The sequence below is a fragment of the Polypterus senegalus genome, chromosome 1 (genome assembly GCF_016835505.1).
Source record: "Polypterus senegalus isolate Bchr_013 chromosome 1, ASM1683550v1, whole genome shotgun sequence".
NCBI classification, from domain to species: Eukaryota; Metazoa; Chordata; class Cladistia; order Polypteriformes; family Polypteridae; genus Polypterus; species Polypterus senegalus.
The window spans coordinates 22,711,041-22,729,385 of NC_053154.1; the positions used below are offsets into that span (position 1 = coordinate 22,711,041).

The window sequence follows — 18,345 nt, forward strand, 5'->3', positions numbered from 1 at the left end:
GTTAGGATTCTAGCAGCTGCATTCTGCACTTGTTGCAAATGATTGATGTCTTTTTTGGTAGTTCTGAGAGGAGTGCGTTACGGTAATATAGACAACTGAAAACAAAAGCGTGGATTAATTTCTCAGCATCTCTAAATGCTATAAGAAGTCTAACGTTTTCTATGTTTCTTAAGTGAAAAAATGCTGTCCTCGTGATCTAATTAATATGCGATTTAAAATTTTACGGTTGTTTACCTTCGCTATTTAACGGTAAAATTAACAGATTTTTTTCAGTGTTATTGTAATGCACCAGTGAATTTAACATATTTTGAAGGTAGAAAAATATCGCTTTTACAGAACTTGGCTGTAAAAAATAATGAAATGTATTGTTTAAGATATACAGGTCATTTTCAGTAGAACATAAGGTAACTTTCCTTTTTTCAGAAAAGGTCTTTTACTTTCACCATTTACAATATTTTTACCATCAAATTTACTGACATTATTTACAGTGAAGGATACACTTTAAAAGTAAACATTAAATTTACAATGTAAAACTGTTAAATAGCGAAGGTTAACAACTGTAAAATGTAAAACGGTAAAGCACTGCTTCAGGAACACCAAAAGAGTGGAATCAAACTTATTGACCAATGTGAAAGTTTCTACGTTGTTAGCCTGAAAAAATACCTTCCTCTTCTGTGAAAGGAAACCTTGTTATACCATCCATTGTACAACACAAAGTTATTAAAAGAAAAGTTGCTGTTTGTTGACCGCTCAGTTTTACTCTAATACACTGGTGACCAAGTGTATCTGTTCTATAACTTGAAACATTTACCATACATTAAGTACTCAAAATGTCCAGGCTTCACGTAGTAATTTTCTTTAATGTGCAGCCAAAGTAAAATAACTTTGTGTTTTTGCCATTTAGAGTAGGATGCAATTTTTCAGAGCTTCATCTTTTTCCTTTTCTTTATTTATGCATTTAGTTAGCGTGCTTACAGTTATGATATTTGCATAAAGCAACGCCCCCTTTTGTCCTGTTGTTCCCAATGACTCGCACTCGCATGGTGGGAATAAAAACGTAAACACAGTTAGCAAACCTTTTTCGCCGAGTGCTGTTGAGGTACTGGAAGCTGATTTATGCTGGGTTGTTTTTGATAAACTGGCAAATCTGTAACACACCATACAACACAAAAGCAAACTTTTCTTCTCCTCCAGACAAATTGCCACATATTTATTAAACATTTACTTTTTTTTTCAATGCATGAAATGAAATGGCCTCACATATTTGCTACTGAATGGTGTTGCTTTACTGATGCAATTTATTGGCTTGTGCTTCTGACTTCATTTCTGATGGTTTAATGGTTGGCAGTGTGAAAACCTCACTGCTAACAGTTATTTACTGTATAATAAACAGCTTTTAAAAAGTTATACCATAGACCTAAAAGATATTGTTATCATATTTTAGGGTAAAATTCTGGCAACCACAGCTACCATTTTTTATCGTAAATTTCACATTTTATTTTTTACAGTGTACATACTTGTAGGATAAATATTACAGCCAATCAATGAATAAGGAAATAAGTAAAAATAAACATAATGAGTACATCGGATGGAAGCATTGGATTGGCTGATACCTGTGGGCAGAAAAGACCCCCAGAAGCGCTTCTTAGCTCACCGTGTCTGTGGCTAAAACTGCACCAAGAGAGCGCCTCCTGGAGGGGATGAAGGGCATCCTATTTGAGAAGGGGGTCTAACTGCAGCTTGCAATACCTGTATGATACAGGTCAGGTAACGCATACAACGTCAGTCACGAAACGCCGCTTGAGTCAGATTACCCTTCCACAACCCTAATCGTAGCCATTGTGTAACGGGGCCGTACACCGTAAAAAAAAAAAAGTTACATTTACAGTAAAAAACTGGCAGCTGGGGTCACCAGAATTTTACCGTAAAAAAGAAGGTAACAATATTTTTTGCTTTACAGTACACTTTAAAAATAATGTTACATTTACAGTAAAATACTGGCAGCTGGGTTGCCAGAATTTTACTGTAATTAATAAGGTGATGATATTTTTAGGTCTACAGTATAATTTTGTAATAAAACCTATTTGCTCTTTGCAACAAATTCCAACAGAAGGGAATGTTTAACCATAACCAGAAATTCATGTTGTGTAATAAATATGACAATCAATAAACAATATGTATTGTCATACATGCACCATTTAATTATACACATTGAAAACAATTCAATGTTTGAGGAAGTTATGGCACGTTGTCCGGTGGGGAAGTATGGCTTTATTTTATGGTGTATGGTGTCCTACTTATCAAATACAACCCACCATAAATCAGCTTCCATAACCTCAAAAACCTTCAGCCTGGCGGAGAAAAATAAGTCTGCTAACTTAGGTTACGTTTTTTTCCCTGCTATTCAAAGGTATGCGGTTTACCAGGAACAATATTGTAAAAAGGGGCGTGTCCTTATGCAAATATCGTAACCGGTTTTACTGAAACAGTGATTTACCGTTTTACATTTTACGGTTGTTTACCTTCACTACAGTTTTACACTGTAAAATTAACAGATTTTTTCACTATAACTGTAATGCATCAATAAACGGTATTTAGCATGTTTTGAAGGTAGAAAAATATCAATTTTACAGAACTTGGCTGTAAAAAATAATGAAATGTATTGTTTAAGATTTTCAGGTAATTTTCAGTACAACATAAGGTAACTTTCCTTTTTTACAGAAAAGGTCTTTTACCTTCACCATTTACAGTAGTTTTACCATTAAATTTACTGACATTTTTTACAGTGTAATGCTAATGCGATGGGTGTTTCGTAACTGACATTGAAGGCGTTTTGTGATGTTGGGGTATTACATGTCTGACCTCATAGCTACTGCAGTCTGCAATTACACTTTGTTGGACACTCTGTTGTCCAAGTTTGCCCTCTGTCTCTTTTTCACAACATCTTCCAGCGTGTCCAGGGGTTTGCCTTGTGATGGAGCTGGCTTTCCTGATAAGTTTGATCTTGGTATGATGATAATACCATATACCTGTATATAAACAGGCGGCTTTTTGATCGATATAAGTCCTTTTAGATATTAGATTACATTTTATGTGCAGACTGTTATGTTGATGCTGTTGGTAACTCAGCCACAGCTTAAGCAGGTGTGTTCACGTACGTCTGCAGTGGTCCATATATAGTATATCATTGTCACAAAGCAGACAGCATCATTAAAGCTATACTGTATTGGAAGATCCCCCTTTGGGCTTCAGGATTCAGCCAACAAGTGATAGGAGAAGGGCTTGTGTTGGCATTAACTGCAAAAGAAGGGTCTTGCTAAAACTCTCTGGAGGGCTTGGGCACAGCCTGCTCTTAGTTAAAGTGACCAAACACTGACAGAATGATGCTGTACTGCTTTGCCGCATGTGTATGACTTGCACCCGTCACAATGTCTGTACCTCTTTTCTATCAATCTATGGCTAACACGGTACAACACTCTACTGCTATAAGTGTATTGTCTGCCTTTGAGATGATCTATTCTGCTGTTTAGTGCCTATAGCATTTGATTAATATCATTTTTGATTAACAAGGTCTTATATTACAAGCCTGCAGCATTCACGGTGGGGTTCAAAAACTTGATAGATAGATAGATAGATAGATAGATAGATAGATAGATAGATAGATAGATAGATAGATAGATAGATAGATAGATAGATAGATAGATAGATAGATAGATAGATAGATAGATAGATAGATAGATAGCAGAGGCATAGCAAGGGGCAGGCAGAGTTGGCAGTTCGCACCGGGCAGCACATTTTTGGGTCCGGCATTACTGGCCAAAAGGCTCAGTACAATTCATATGTAAGCAGCAGTGTTCGGAAAAATATCACTCATGAATGTAAAAAGTAAAATTCTCTGATTTTTATCCACAAATACTTCAAAAATAATTTTCAGACTGTCCTCCTGTGACGGCATCAGACACAGCAGATGAAATTTATGAGGCAATAAGGAAGATAATAAACAACTCATTTACAATTTATAATTTCGTTTCGCTATCAATCCAAATGCATTCTTCCTCTGCGCAGAAAACATCCCCACCTATCACTAACACAATACTCTGGTTCTGGTTTTGGCAGTTTATATTAAACTAATAATTAGAAAACGGCTTATCAGTGTGTCTGTACTATATTCTTGTCTAGTTGATGCATATTAATAATTATAGGTGAATAACTATTGCTGTTTCTCTATATATGAAAAAAATCTATGCAAAATGTATCTTAATTTTTCTCTAAACGTCATTTTAATTTTCTGTTTAAATAGGTTAACTTATTCAGATATGTTGGAGGGCAGCAAATTGAAACACAGCCCAGCCCCTATAGATAGACAGATAGATAGATAGATAGATAGATAGATAGATAGATAGATAGATAGATAGATAGATGTGAAAGGCTATATGATAGATAGATAGATAGATAGATAGATAGATAGATAGATAGATAGATAGATAGATAGATAGACAGATAGATAGATAGATAGATAGATAGATAGATAGATAGATAGATGTGAAAGGCGCTATATGATAGATAGATAGATAGATAGATAGATAGATAGATAGATAGATAGATAGATAGATAGATAGATAGATGTGAAAGGCGCTATATGATAGATAGATAGATAGATAGATAGATAGATAGATAGATAGATACTTTATTAATCAGCAGACAAAAGAAATGGACAAATACACATAAGACAAGAATAATCATAAATATTCATATAACAAAGCATTATCTCTTAAGTAAATTAACAAAGTGTTGGTATTACCGGAGGAAGCAATAGAGTAAACAGTCACTCAGGATACTACAACATTAAAATATGAACACATGAAGATTTATCTTCATTTAAACAGTCTCTATACATAAAGATGATATAATAAAACAAACAACATGTCATATTTATGTTTTTATTTCTATTGTATAACATAAATCATTATAGATGCAAGTATTGCCCGCAGTTAAAGTAAGTCCGCTCCTACATTTATCACTACTTCCGTACCTCATATTAGAATCACATGCACCAGATCCATACATCCTCAGAGAGCAACTTCTCCCAAACATCCAAGAACAGTTTGGTGACCAACAAGGCCTTTTCCATTATGATGGAACACCGGGCCATAAAGCAAAAGTGATAACTAAGTGGCTCGGGGAACAAAACATCTAAATCTGGTGTCCATGGCCAGGAAACTCCCCATTGAGAACTTGTGGTCAATCCTCAAGAGGCGGGGAGATAAACAAAAATCCACCAATTCTGACAAACCCCAAGCATTGATTATGCAAGAATGGGCTGTCGTCAGTCAGGATTTGGCCCGGAAGTTAACTGACAGCCTGCCAGGGTGAATTGCAGAGTTCTTGAAGAAGAAAGAAGGGTCACACTGCAGATATTGATTCTTTGCATGAACTTAATATAATTGTTAAAAAAAACCTTTGAAACGTATGAAATGCTTGTAATTCTACTTCAGTATACCATAGAAACATCAGACAAAAAGATCTAAAAACACTGAAAAAGCAAACTTTGTGAAAATTAATATTTGTGTCATTCTCAAATCTTTTAGCCACAGCTGTAGATCTGTAACAGGCTCCATGCAGTAAATAACCATGAAGAGATGGTAAAAGATTAGTGAAATTTCAATAATTCATGATTTTAAAAGGACTCTTGCTTCATGCATTACCTCAAGCTAAGTTCAGGTTTCCTTAATCTGTTTGTGTCCTGCCAGGCAGATTTAAGATTTCAACTTGAAATGCAAAGAACCCTCCTAAGAATTAAAGGGTGCTTCCTTAAGAATGGAGCTACGAGGGATCACACAACCCAGTAAAGGGTCATAAAGCGCCATTAAAAAACCTGTATTTGTAAGAGTGACCTTCAAGACACACCTCAAACATCACACAGCTGCATGGAGAAGTGGGTTTTCTGGTTGATGTCAGAGACTGAGACAGTTACAGGAAACTGCAGCTATTAGACCAAAGGGGGGACTTGACTTTTTCCAAAAAGTGAAATGGCATTATCTGTTAATTTCTCACTGAATACATTATTACAAAGTACAAACTTTCATTCACCCCCCCCAAGCAGGGTCCAACCCCAGTACATCACCTTTATGTACAGATACTTTTTAAATGCAAATCAATTGTTGATCTGTTCACATACGTTAAAAAAACAATATTTTATGGGGTGCACTAACATTTTCACATAAGTGCATATACAGTACACAAAAAAGTATTCAGTTAAAAAAACGGATAAATAAAAACAAAACAAAAAAAGCATAAAGAACGGATTTGAGCCGCTGAGCCCCGCCCACAACGACGGATCACCGCAAACGGACGCCAGTAGATCTTACAAAACTCTAAACGGACATGCGGCCGGCTGGGGGTTTCGACCCCCGACCTCTGGATCTGCCGTCTGCACCCGCTTGTAATTTGCATTATTTCATTTTAGTTTTTAAGGGAACGGTTTCCTGAAAAATTCGCTCTACGGAAATGTCAAGATAAGCTAATCAGGTTGTATGCTTGGGTGCAGGGAGGGCGCGGGCTGGGGGTGGTCGGTTTGTTGCAACGACGCCAGACTATAAATGCGCTCGCTGCAATCCTTACTGCTCGCATTGAGAAAGAGCAGCACGATGGAAGCTTCAGTCGGACACCCTCAGAAGGACGCTAGTGCCCCTCCTTATTACCCTGCTACGGTAGTACAAGTTGAACAGGATCCAACGAGCGTAAAAGACCATGTGTTGTGGTCTCTGTTCAGCTTCGGCTATTTAAATTGTTGCTGCCTTGGACTCGTCGCCTTGTGGTATTCCATTAAAGTAAGTACAATTAAAATAGCTTTTTTTGTTATTTGTCTCTGATTTTAGCAGTCAGTCTACGGGGTTTTATTTTAATGATACTTTGTGCGCATGTAGTTTAGGGCGTAATTCGTATAAATTTAATGAGCAGGGGCTAACCCTGGCAGCATCGGAGAGAAGTCAGGAAGCAGACCTGGCCAAGACGCTCTGGCATGTTAGGATCACGCTTGATCGTTATTGATAATTATAACATTTATATTATTAAGGTTATGGGCGATAAGCAAGCAATTGGAAGTACTTGAAGAAAAGTTACACGAAGACTTGAAGAGTGTGCAAACTTCAAAATGGAGAGGTACAGCTCCGGGATCGTTGTGGCAGCCGCGTCAATCGTGAATGCAGCACTAACGTCCTTTAAAATCAAATACTAACATTGTGCCGTTTTTTCGGCTTGGTCTTTTCTCTAAAGCTATATTCCTTTGTCGCGCTCATTCTTCTCATTGTTAAACCCCTCGGCCGGATCGTGGCATCGGTGCCCTTGTATTTAAATGTCACCTGTGGCTGTCACTCTCTCAAAGGACAGGGATCGTTTTAGTGGTTTGCTTGAATTTTACTCGTCTTCACTATTACTTTTACATTAATAAAAAAATAATAATAATAACATTTCTTGTTATTGTAAAAGTCCTCGTGGAAAAATCTACATATGAACCATGTCTTTGATTGAGTTAGGAAATGTACGTGTGCCTCGACATAAACGTTACTATAGGCTCCAAAGGCTACCTTAGAAATTAACATACCACTTCATTCAGTTTCTGCCTCTCGGTCCTTCCTGCTCCTTGTCTAAACCGTTATGAATATTTAGGCACCAGAGCCATCCATCTTGCAAACACGCGTATCCAGAAGCTGGGTCGGGTATCGCAACATGTATCGGGCGAAAGACTGGAACAATCCGTGGACAGGGAGGGTGAACACACGCACACGTGGCTACTTTTAGCATCACAAATATTACTAAGATGCACGTCTTTGGGAAGAGAGCACAGCCAAGCGGAGACACGGCTGGGGACTCGCCAACTCCACCCAGGGAACACCGCCTTCTCTTTTACTACAAAACACTGGGGCTATCACTGCGCCACCCAGCATCAATCCCCTAAAATCTAAGTCTCAGCCCTGAGCGATCCATGAAGATTGCCATTTACGGGATGGCTTGTGTCTGTAAACACCCTTTTTGTTGAATTTACCGCTTCGTCGTTTTTCTTCTATTGCTCTGTGAATAAAGTGATATATAAAGTTTTACTGAAAAAAAATATGCTTTTTCTAAACTGGAACTAAAGCTGTTGTATTACTGCAACATGAAAAACAGGCAGTTTAGTCAGACGACTTAAATCAAGTCTTCCTTTACCTGATTATTTGTGAAATATTGTGCTACCTGTCTAAGACGGGATCCAATCCAGGTAATCTACTTGGATCTCAGCGTTAAGGTCTGCAGTGCACCCTCTATTGGAATGTATTTTGTAATGCATGTAGTAATATAATGCATTGCATTTGTTATTCCAACAGAGAGTACATCAGAAACATACTGTACGTAGTAATACAATGATTTACTACAAATGTTTCTGATGCACCATCTGTTGGAAAGACAAATGCCCTACATATGTCCCTGTTATATGCCATTTGCTATAGGATTCATAAAAGCCTGTTAATGTTTTTGATGCACCATCTGTTGGAATGACAAATGCAGTGCATTTTTTTACTAAAAATGTTTGTTATTCCCCATCAGTTGGACATAGCAACTGGATAGGCACGCAGATATGCACTTATCCTTTTATTATGGTGGATATTATAATATTGTCTTGAACAGAAGTGTGCATTCCTTTAATATTTAACCTCCCAACAAAGACTAAGTAAATTGTGCTTATATTTTGAATGTTATTACAGAGCCTGTATCTTTACTGTTCAAACATGGCATGACTGCAGCTCCCCAGGGTTTGTTAACATTGTCCCTCTGTTTGTGAATGTGGGGCGTGAGTAAAGTTTGACATTTGTACTATAAAAAAAACTGCCAGAATTTCACAGGAATTATCTGTAATTTTCCACAATAAAATACTGCATTGAAAAATGCATCACAACAGGCTTAGCCATCCTCTGTCATTGGAGAGCATATTACTGTAAATTTGTGTTTGGACTGGTCTGCACTGTAATGTGAGATATTCTCAGTTCATGCATTTTAATCCAGTTTTACTTATAAGGTGACAGTTAAAAGTGAAATATTGGCAAAGGGACACTGAAAGAGACTTGATATTGTAAAAAGTTTCCATTCACACAGAGAAAACCACAGGCACAAGGAGTAAGAGGCCAAATAGTGTGGTGTTGGATATAAATTTTTGGGTAAATATGTAAATATCAATGTAAAAAATACCTTAAATGAAGTGTTTTTTCAGTCAAAAAACTGTAATACAAAATAATGGTTTAAACAATTATTTGAAACAGATAAAATGCACATAATTTTACATTCAAGCAGCGTTCTAGCTGTCAATATAAATTAATTGTTTCAGTGCGCAAGATTACTGTTATGAATAATTGTTGCATTGCTGTAAACACACAACGGCCCAAAAAACTATGTTTGCATAAAGTCTGAATATATATATATATATATATATATATATATATATATATATATATATATATATATATATATATATATATATATAGAACGCCCCTTTTGCAGAAACGCTGAAAATTGTTTCTGACGACTCCCAAACTTTTGCATTCTGAGGAACAAAAACTTCAAGGTGACCAAGTGATTTCGCTCAAATCGTACACGCAAGGCAGGACAAAGTGAGGGTTTCCCGAAGATCAGGTGGCTGGACGTCTGAAGCCACCAAAGGACACCACAGGACGGAAGCTGCCACTGAATGTATTTGTTCTGGTTTTGATTAGCATCTATGTTTTTTTCAGAGGGAAAGAGAAGAAAGAAACAATTCATTTCACTTGACTTCTTATGGAGTGTTCAGGATGTGAAAGGAAAATAAACGTCCGGACAAAAGCGACACAAACAAGTAAACCACGGAGTATATACAGAGTGCTCGGTTAGTGCAGGTCTGAAGCAGAAAACAGAGTTTAAAACCGAGAGAATTTGGGAACTCTGCGTATGCACAGACCAAATATACACTTAGAAAAGTAATGGAATTAGTTTTATTTAAGTTTTGAATTACAGTGGTTTTGGGATAATGTTCCAAATAAAGCATTGGCTCAGCGTAAATGAATGTGGGTGTGTTCGCGAATGCCGTGAGAGTGTTGGAACTGACTCGGCGCTGTAGCGGATCACCAGGCGGGCTCACGACATATATGGGCAGATGATCAAAACGTCCCAAATAAAATAACATTCTCAAAATTCGCCTCTTTAAATGCAGGATCGCGAGGGACAGGAGTATATCCTAGAAGCAAAACTGGAGTTAGGAAAAGAACAGCTTTAACAATAAAGGAATAAAAGAAAAATGTAGCCATCTAATAAATGCAAGGAAAGAAAAGTAACTAGAAAACCAAAAACAAAAAGAAAAGCGCATACACGGAGAAAATGTACACGCTAGTATAATGGCGTAGCTGGAGTTCGTGCCGCTCAGGGCGGGGCGGTGCTTCAATTTGTCGCCCTCCAACATATCTGAATAAGTTAACCTATTTAGATAGAAAAATAAAATAACGTACAGAGAAAAATTAAGATCAATTTTGCGTAGATTTTTTCATAAATAGAGAAACGGCAATAATTTTTCACATATAATTATTTATAAGCATCAACTAGACAAGAATATAGTATAGACGCACTGATGAGCCGTTTTCTAATTATTAGTTTAATATAAACTGCCAAAACCAGAACCAGAGTATTGTGTAAGTGATAGGTGGGGATGTTTTCTGCGCAGAGCAAGACCGCATTTGGATTGATAGCGAAACGAAATTATAAATTGTAAATTTATTGTTTATCTTCCTAGAGATTATAATCGGTGTATTGTTTATGTGTATTTTTGTTATTGCCTCATACATTTCAACTGCTGTGTCTGATGACGTCACAGAAGGACAGTCTGAAAATCATTTTTGAAGCATTTGTGGATAACAATCAGTGAATTGTACTTTTTTCATTCATGAGTGATATTTTTCCGAATCCTGCTGCTTAGGCCTACACACGAATTCTACTGCGCTTTTTGGCCAAAAATGTGCCGCTCCCCCTTCGTCCGCCCCTAGCTACACCACTACGCTCGTTATTTGCAACTACAAGTGAGTGAGGTTTGAAATTTAAAACTTGGCGTTAGCACTAAGCGCTGCGTCAATAACGTTTCAAATAAAGCAATATGAATTTTTAAAAAAAGGAGTGGGACATGCATTTAATTTTATAACATGATAAAGGGGGCGTTCTGTTCTCTGCGCGGAGTCTGCAAGATCCCCACCCATGTCTGTTTGCGTTTCCTCCACCAAGCAAGTTAGGTGAAGGTTAGACGAATTTGAGTTGTTAAAACGACCCGGGTGCGTGTGGATGTGTGAGTGAGCGTTCTAGCACCCTGTCCTGGGATTGTTCCTGCCTTGTGCCCTTAGATTGCTGGGATAGGCTCAAGCTTTCCCGTGACCCTGCCCTGGAAAAAGGGATTATATGATAAAGGTATAAATGTAGGGCGGCACGGTGGCGCAGTGGGTAGCGCTGCTGCCTTACAGTAAGGAGACCTTCGTGCATGGAGTTTGCATGTTCTCCCCGTGTCTGCGTGGGTTTTCTCCCACAGTCCAAAGACATGCAGGTTAGGTGCATTGGCAATCCTAAATTGTCCCTAGTGTGTGCTTGGTGTGGGTGTGTGTGTGCCCTACAGTGCCCGGGGTTTGTTTCCTGCCTTGCGCCCTGTGTTGGCTGGGATTGGCTCCAGCAGACCCCCGTGACCCTCTAGTTAGGATATAGCGAGTTGGATAATGGATGGATGAATGGTATAAATGTAAAAGTTTCTTACTATTCTTAGAGCAAGATTTGCTTTTGCTGGTGCGTCAACTGTTCTCAATGGAATTCCCTCTATACTGTAATATAATTGCTCTGCACCCATCTTAAGATGGGCCACTTTGACAACGTTTTCACTTTTTTTGTGTATATGTTTCTTTATGTAAGCAAAAAACTTCCTTTTTGTTTTGTGCAAAATTTATACTTAACAAGTTTCCAGCTGTGTCCCCGTGTTCTTGATGAGCTCATTTTAAAGTCACAGTCTCAATCCACTGGACTAATTCACTTCATAATTTTAAAACACTTCAATCATGTCTTTTTTATCTCCTTTTGCTTAATCTATAAAGGCTCAGCTCTTTTAATCTTTCTTAATAACTCATCCCCTATAGCCCTGGAATGAGCCTATAGTCACTCTTCTCTGGTCTTTATTTAGCACTGCTATGTCCTTTTTGAGACTAACATGCACCCAGTACTCCAGATGAGGCCTCACCAGTGTGTTATAAAGGTTGAGCAGAACCCCTTGTGACTTGTACTCCACACATCAAGGCGCTATATAACCTGACATTCTGTTAGCCTTCTTAATGGCTTCTGAACACTGCCTGGAAGTCGATAGATTAGAGTCCACTACGACTCCTAAATCCTTCTCATAAGGTGGTCTCTCAATATTCTGACCGCCCATTGTGTATTCAAACCTAAAATTTTTACTTCCTATGTGTAATACTTTACATTTACTGATTTTAAATTTCATCTGCCACAAATCTGACCAACCTGTATGCTGTCCAAGTCCCTCTTTGATGATTCAACAGATTCAAGATTATCTGCCAATCCACCTATCTTGGTATCATCTGTAAACTTAACCAGCTTGTTATTTATATTCCTATCTAAATCATTTATATATATATATATATATATATATATATATATATATATATATATATATATATATATATATATATATATATATATATTAAAATAGCAGTGGCCCCAGCCAGGGCCAGATTTTCCTATAGGCTAACTAGGCTTCAGCCTAGGGCTTCAAGATCAAGAGGGGCCTATTTTATTATCTCTCATGTAATTTACAAACTTAAAAATGGGAGGTGAAAGGGCCTCATAAGTGGAATAGCCCAGGGATGGGCAAAGTCATTCCTGGAGGGCCGCAGTGGCTGCAAGTTTCTGTTCCAACCCAATTGCTCAACAAGAAGCTCTTATTGCTCAAGTGACACTTCAGCTTCATTTTAGTTGTTTCCCTCATTAAGATTTTGAACCCTTATTGCTTATTCAAGTCTTAAACGGCTGCATTCTCGGTTTTTAATTGCTCCTTATTAGCAATAAGTTAAAGCACTAACAAGCCATGAAATGTAATTATTGGCAAGGATTGTTTTCTAATTAGGCAACTGGGTTGGAACAAAAACCCGCGGCCACTGCGGCCCTCCAGGAATGACTTTGCCCACCCCTGGCCTAGGGCCTCTATTTCATCTAAATCCGGCCCTGGCCCCAGCACTGACCCCTACTGGTCACCACTCTTAACATCAGCCAGTTCTGATTTGGTTCCTCACCCCATCACCCTCTGCTTCCTGTGTCTGAGCCAATTCTGCACCCACCTACACCCCACACCCTAAACTCCCACTTCTTTTAGTTTGATGCCCAACCTCTCATGTGGCACCTTATCAAAGTTGTTTGTTTGAAAAACTGTAGCTCATCCCTTAAAGAGAATAAAACCGATATCGAATGGGAATGTAAGTTCATCACAGCCTGTCCCTCATTTATAAATTGTTGTATCAGGGACACAGGACTTTTTCTGAATGTAGGAGATCATTTGAAGAAGTTGTTGCATTGCATGGATTATATAAAACCTCACACCTGAGCTTTACATCCTAACACTATTTCATCATACACTACCATGGTGGAGCCCACAATGTGGTATAGTTAGCAGTGCTTCAGAGCGATCTCATAGAGGAGCCATTTTAGTTTCCCAAAGGAGCCATCCACATGAAGGTTCCAGAGAGAACCTTTTATTTAGATTCATAACAAGTCTCCATAAATAACCATTGATGGACAATAAAAGACTTATCAAATGCCAAATGGACTCATGATTTTCAAGGAACGTTTCCTGCATACAATCAGTAAGTTCACATTTACTTGATTTTTTAGTATCTGTTTTGTCCACATATTAGCAACAATTTAAAACTCAAAGAAATCTGAAACCTCATTACATCTTGCCTGAAGAAGGCGCCTGAGTTGCCTCAAAAGCTTGCATATTGTAATCTTCTTAGTTAGCCAATAAAAGGGGTCATTTTGCTTGACTTCTCATTATACCTCAAAGAACCAATTTAATATGCAAAGAAACTTCCGAAGTTTAAATGGTTCTTTGTTAAGCAGTGGCTTTATGAGGAACCACAGAACCCACAGCAGTGCCATTATTTGTAAAAGAGTGTGGGTGGGACTGGTAATATCTACACACACACTTGTTTCATTAAGATTGAAAGCACCATTACACCTCATCTAGGTGACACTCAATGAAACATGCCACCATGCTGGAGCAGTATGTACTTGTGCCCATTTTCCCTAAATCTCAAAGAAAGTCCCATGTTGTGTATTCAATGGGAACCCCTACACGGGAAATCAGGACTATTGCAATGCCCTTCGTCACCCTGACCTATTAAAATTAACAAATTCCAGCAGCTTTGGACAGAAATTGTGACTGAGGAAAAGGCAAAGAATTACCAATTTCTTCATACATTATATTTTTAGATGGACTGACAAATATGATAACTCCAGTAGATTGAAGTGATCCATGAATGACGTTGGTCTTTTCAGCTATTCCTGAAGGACTGCCCTTAATGATGTTAAATGGGCTCTTTATATATAAAAGTTATGAAAGGGCAGGCTGTGAGTGATATGCTCACATTCAGTCAGTGCCACAGAAATTTAACTTCACATTGCCTTTTTGGAGAATTTTAAATTGCATCCTTCGCCAACAAAGCTATGGCATCTGCTAATGGAAACAAAAACAAAGTAGTTAGAGAGTCGGTAGATGTTTAGAAGCACAAATCAAATCAGGATGTAGCAGAGTACAAATAATATAATCATGATGGCCTTTACTGGAAAATAGCATTTACAAAATTGACAATTCCGTGATGGACTCTGGGAAGCGGTCCAAGTTTCTGGAAAAGATCAGATTACTTGACAACAGAGAGCCTGGAGCTCAAATACAAAAGAAAGCATGAAATGGAGTAGATCATAGCTGTTGGACACTCAAGACTCTCTGTATAAACCATCAAATCACTAGCCTATACTCTGAATCCCAATGGAGTGTCTGCTCCATGCATTTCACACATGTTTGCGGGAAGATGAACTGAAAAAGAAAATTAAAAGAAGGTGTGCGTGGGGATGCAGCTCTTAGTCCTGAGTTTGAATTCCATGCTTGGTTTCAGTCAATCCATGCTTGCATTGGCTTTCTGTCTTTGAGAGGTGATTGTCAGATTGTTAGATTACATGGTGAAGTTAAGTTATAGAGGTGTGTGCACAGGTGGACCAGGCAAAGGACAGGCACCTCAACCTGGGGTGGTCTCATCCTGGTGTCCAATGTTGGAGTGATGGCCTTCTGTCCCTCCAGACTCTGAATAGGAATAAACAGCTTCAGAATGTTACCTCATGTTAAAAACAAATTTTGATATCTATCTATCTATCTATCTATCTATCTATCTATCTATCTATCTATCTATCTATCTATCTATCTATCTATCTATCTATCTATCTATCATATCTATCTATCTATCTATCTATCTATAGTGCCTTTCATCTATCTATCTATCTATCTATCTATCTATCTATCTATCTATCTATCTATCTGTTGTGGGGAAAAGCCCGGACACAGGCAGGTAGACATCATTAAATGCACCACAACACGTTTATTTACAAATATATGCAATGATGAACACACACAAACCCAGTGTCGCAGCACCAAATACCCCAATGTCCAGGCCTCTTTTCACAATGCCTTTCCTCTTCTGACCACCACCACTCCTCTCCTCCGACTTCTGTCCTCTTCCACCTGACTCCAGCCATCGAATGGAGGAAGGTGGCCCCTTTTATCCTCACCTGGATATGCTCTAGGTGCCTCCCGATTAGCTTCCGCCGGCACTTCCCAGTGTGGCGGAAGTACCGGCTGCGCACCCAGAAGCACTCTGGGTATCCCTGGTCTTCTTCCCCCCCAGCACTTCAGGCATTTAGGCGCCCCCTCTCAGTGACCACGGGCCCCTATAGGGTTAAGCTTCTAAGCTCTGTTCCCGTGGTCCCCAAAGCCACCAGGTCAGTCGTCCCCACATGGTCTGGAGGAGGCATAAGCCCTCCTCTGGTCCTCTTGAGCGTCCCGGCTGGGTACCTAAGGTATCTATCTATCTATCTATCTATCTATCTATCTATCTATCTATCTATCTATCTATCTATCTATCTATCTTATCAATACATTAGATCAGTCTAGACAAGAACAGGCCATTGAGCCCAACAAAGCCCCTTAGTCCTATCCACTTAATTCTTCTAAAATACCATCACGTCTATTAATAACATGAAGTCTAGTATAGACAGAGAGATCAACAGTCAAAAGGAGTGTTGTAGTCCCAAAGGACGCACCATTTAATAACAAAAGACAAAAGGATTAGCATAGAACATGCGTAAATTGAAGACTGGTTAAGTGCCAACTGCTCTGGTCTGAATCCGGTCCAACAATGAACATTTACTGAGTTAAAAAATGGCAGGACATTGGTGCTATCTGTATTATTCTTACTGACTTTCAGATAAAACATAAGATTAAGATCATTTTTTCATATAAACAAGATGGTTTCCTACAAATAGGACCCATAACAAAAGACTCACTAACTCACTCTCTCTAAAGCCAAAAGACACACAGAAGGCCATCTACACATGACACTGGCAGTGAGACATGGCCGGAAATTCTGATTTCCGACCCTGCAAAGTCATGGTAATCAGATGTATTTGGTTATCTGTTTTGGTTGTTTAAAGGGGTCCCGGTGGGCTGAGGAGTCAGATCTTACATGTTTGTAGTCAGCCCACATTTTACACATTGAGACTCCAGTAAGTAACTTAATCCACATTTGCATCAATTTTTAAAAATATATGTTTTATTTTTCCCTGTGAGTGGGATTGTACACTCTGATTCTTTAATGGTATTTTATAGTTCTGTACTGGGTTGTGTGGCTCCACGTAGAGCTATTGCTTGACAAAGCACCATTTTATTCTGAGAAGGGATCTCTGCATAAGAAGTTGGTTCTTTGTCCTTTGAAAAACCTAATATGTTAAAAAATCTGAAATGTTGAATGTATGGTAAGCTACCTATCAGGACACTGACAGATGAAGAAAACCTAAACGTACTGTATATATGCAGCAAGAGTCCACACCCCATTGGTATTTCACACATCTGTTACCATCTATTTATGTTTCTTTACTGTATGGAGTCTGTTATGGATCTAGATAAATAAACGTTCTTCCTGGGACCTTCATGTCAAGGGGTCTTTTGGAAACAAAAAAATGGTTGCCCTATGGCGTCATATTAAAGAACCACTCTGGCACCTTTTATAAGAGTGTATCTACCATTACATGAATTACATGAAATTGAATAATACCGAACGTCACACCGCAGTGTTTTATGTGTTTTTGTTTTTTCTTCTTTTTACAGTCCAGAGATCAAAAGCTTGCAAAAAACTTGACCCTGGCCACTGGTTATGGAGCTTCGGCGAAGCGTTTCAACATTGCTGCAACAGTCCTGTCAGTCATTGTGTTTATCATCGTAATTGCAATTTATGCAACCACGATAGCAGCAGCTGTATCTCAATTCAAAGGTCCACACTGAAAGAAAGCGAGAGAGACCCTTAAATGCAAGATAACGTCTGTCATCCTGTTAAATGAAATGTATCAAGCCAGCCATGTGAGAAATACTACTTCCCCTCACTATTGTATCTTGCACTGCTATGGCGCTTAATCAATGAATGCTGTTTTTTTGCACTACATTGGTTTACTTCTTATATGATCTTCTAACTGCTTGCCTGTTATAAACTTTTGCATTAAAAACCCAATGACCGACAATCTCTATCCTGAATATGTTTATTCACTATTGGTGACGGGATATTCAACATTCAAGTTTTTGCATACCAAACTTTTTACAATAGAAGTTTACTTTATAGAAGTTAGCAGATTGCAGAGATATTAAGTATACTTTGTTCATGATTGGAAAGATATGGGAAAAATAAAAATGATAAAAGATAAACTACTGGGAAACCAAGGAATCCAAATCCCATCCAGAGCCTCCTTATAGAAAATAAAAAGAAATCCTTTAGTTATTGGTGCTGTGACCACATGGGGGCACTGCATTAATCAACCCACCAGCTCTTTAAGTAATGTTCCCATTTCTAAGCAGGCAGAAATTCCTTATTAAGATGTAAATTGGATAGAAAGTTTTTCTTCGTACCAAGAACCACAGACAACATGGTATAACTTGACATGTAGTGTGGCAGAGAGGAGTGCTTGAGGGACCTTCAGAACTCTACTTGATATCAT

General features: G+C 38.4%; 1 protein-coding gene across 1 annotated transcript; it reads left to right on the forward strand.

Annotated features, from left to right (window-relative positions):
* The first annotated feature begins 6,614 nt into the window (after positions 1–6,614).
* LOC120523359 (dispanin subfamily A member 2b-like) lies at positions 6,615–17,874 on the forward strand. Its single transcript, XM_039744621.1, has 2 exons — positions 6,615–6,830; positions 17,468–17,874. Exons 1-2 carry the CDS (start codon positions 6,648–6,650, stop codon positions 17,639–17,641), a joined length of 357 nt encoding a protein of 118 aa, XP_039600555.1. The 5' UTR covers positions 6,615–6,647; the 3' UTR covers positions 17,642–17,874.
* Positions 17,875–18,345: the final 471 nt, after the last annotated feature.

What these genes read in the sequence shown, in the direction of transcription:
- LOC120523359 (XM_039744621.1), top strand. Translation starts at nt 6,648, where the DNA reads ATGGAAGCTTCAGTCGGACACCCTCAGAAGGACGCTAGTGCCCCTCCT. An exon ending in CCTTGTGGTATTCCATTAAA is followed by an intron (nt 6,831 to 17,467) that starts GTAAGTACAATT and finishes TTCTTTTTACAG; the next exon opens with TCCAGAGATCAAAAGCTTGC.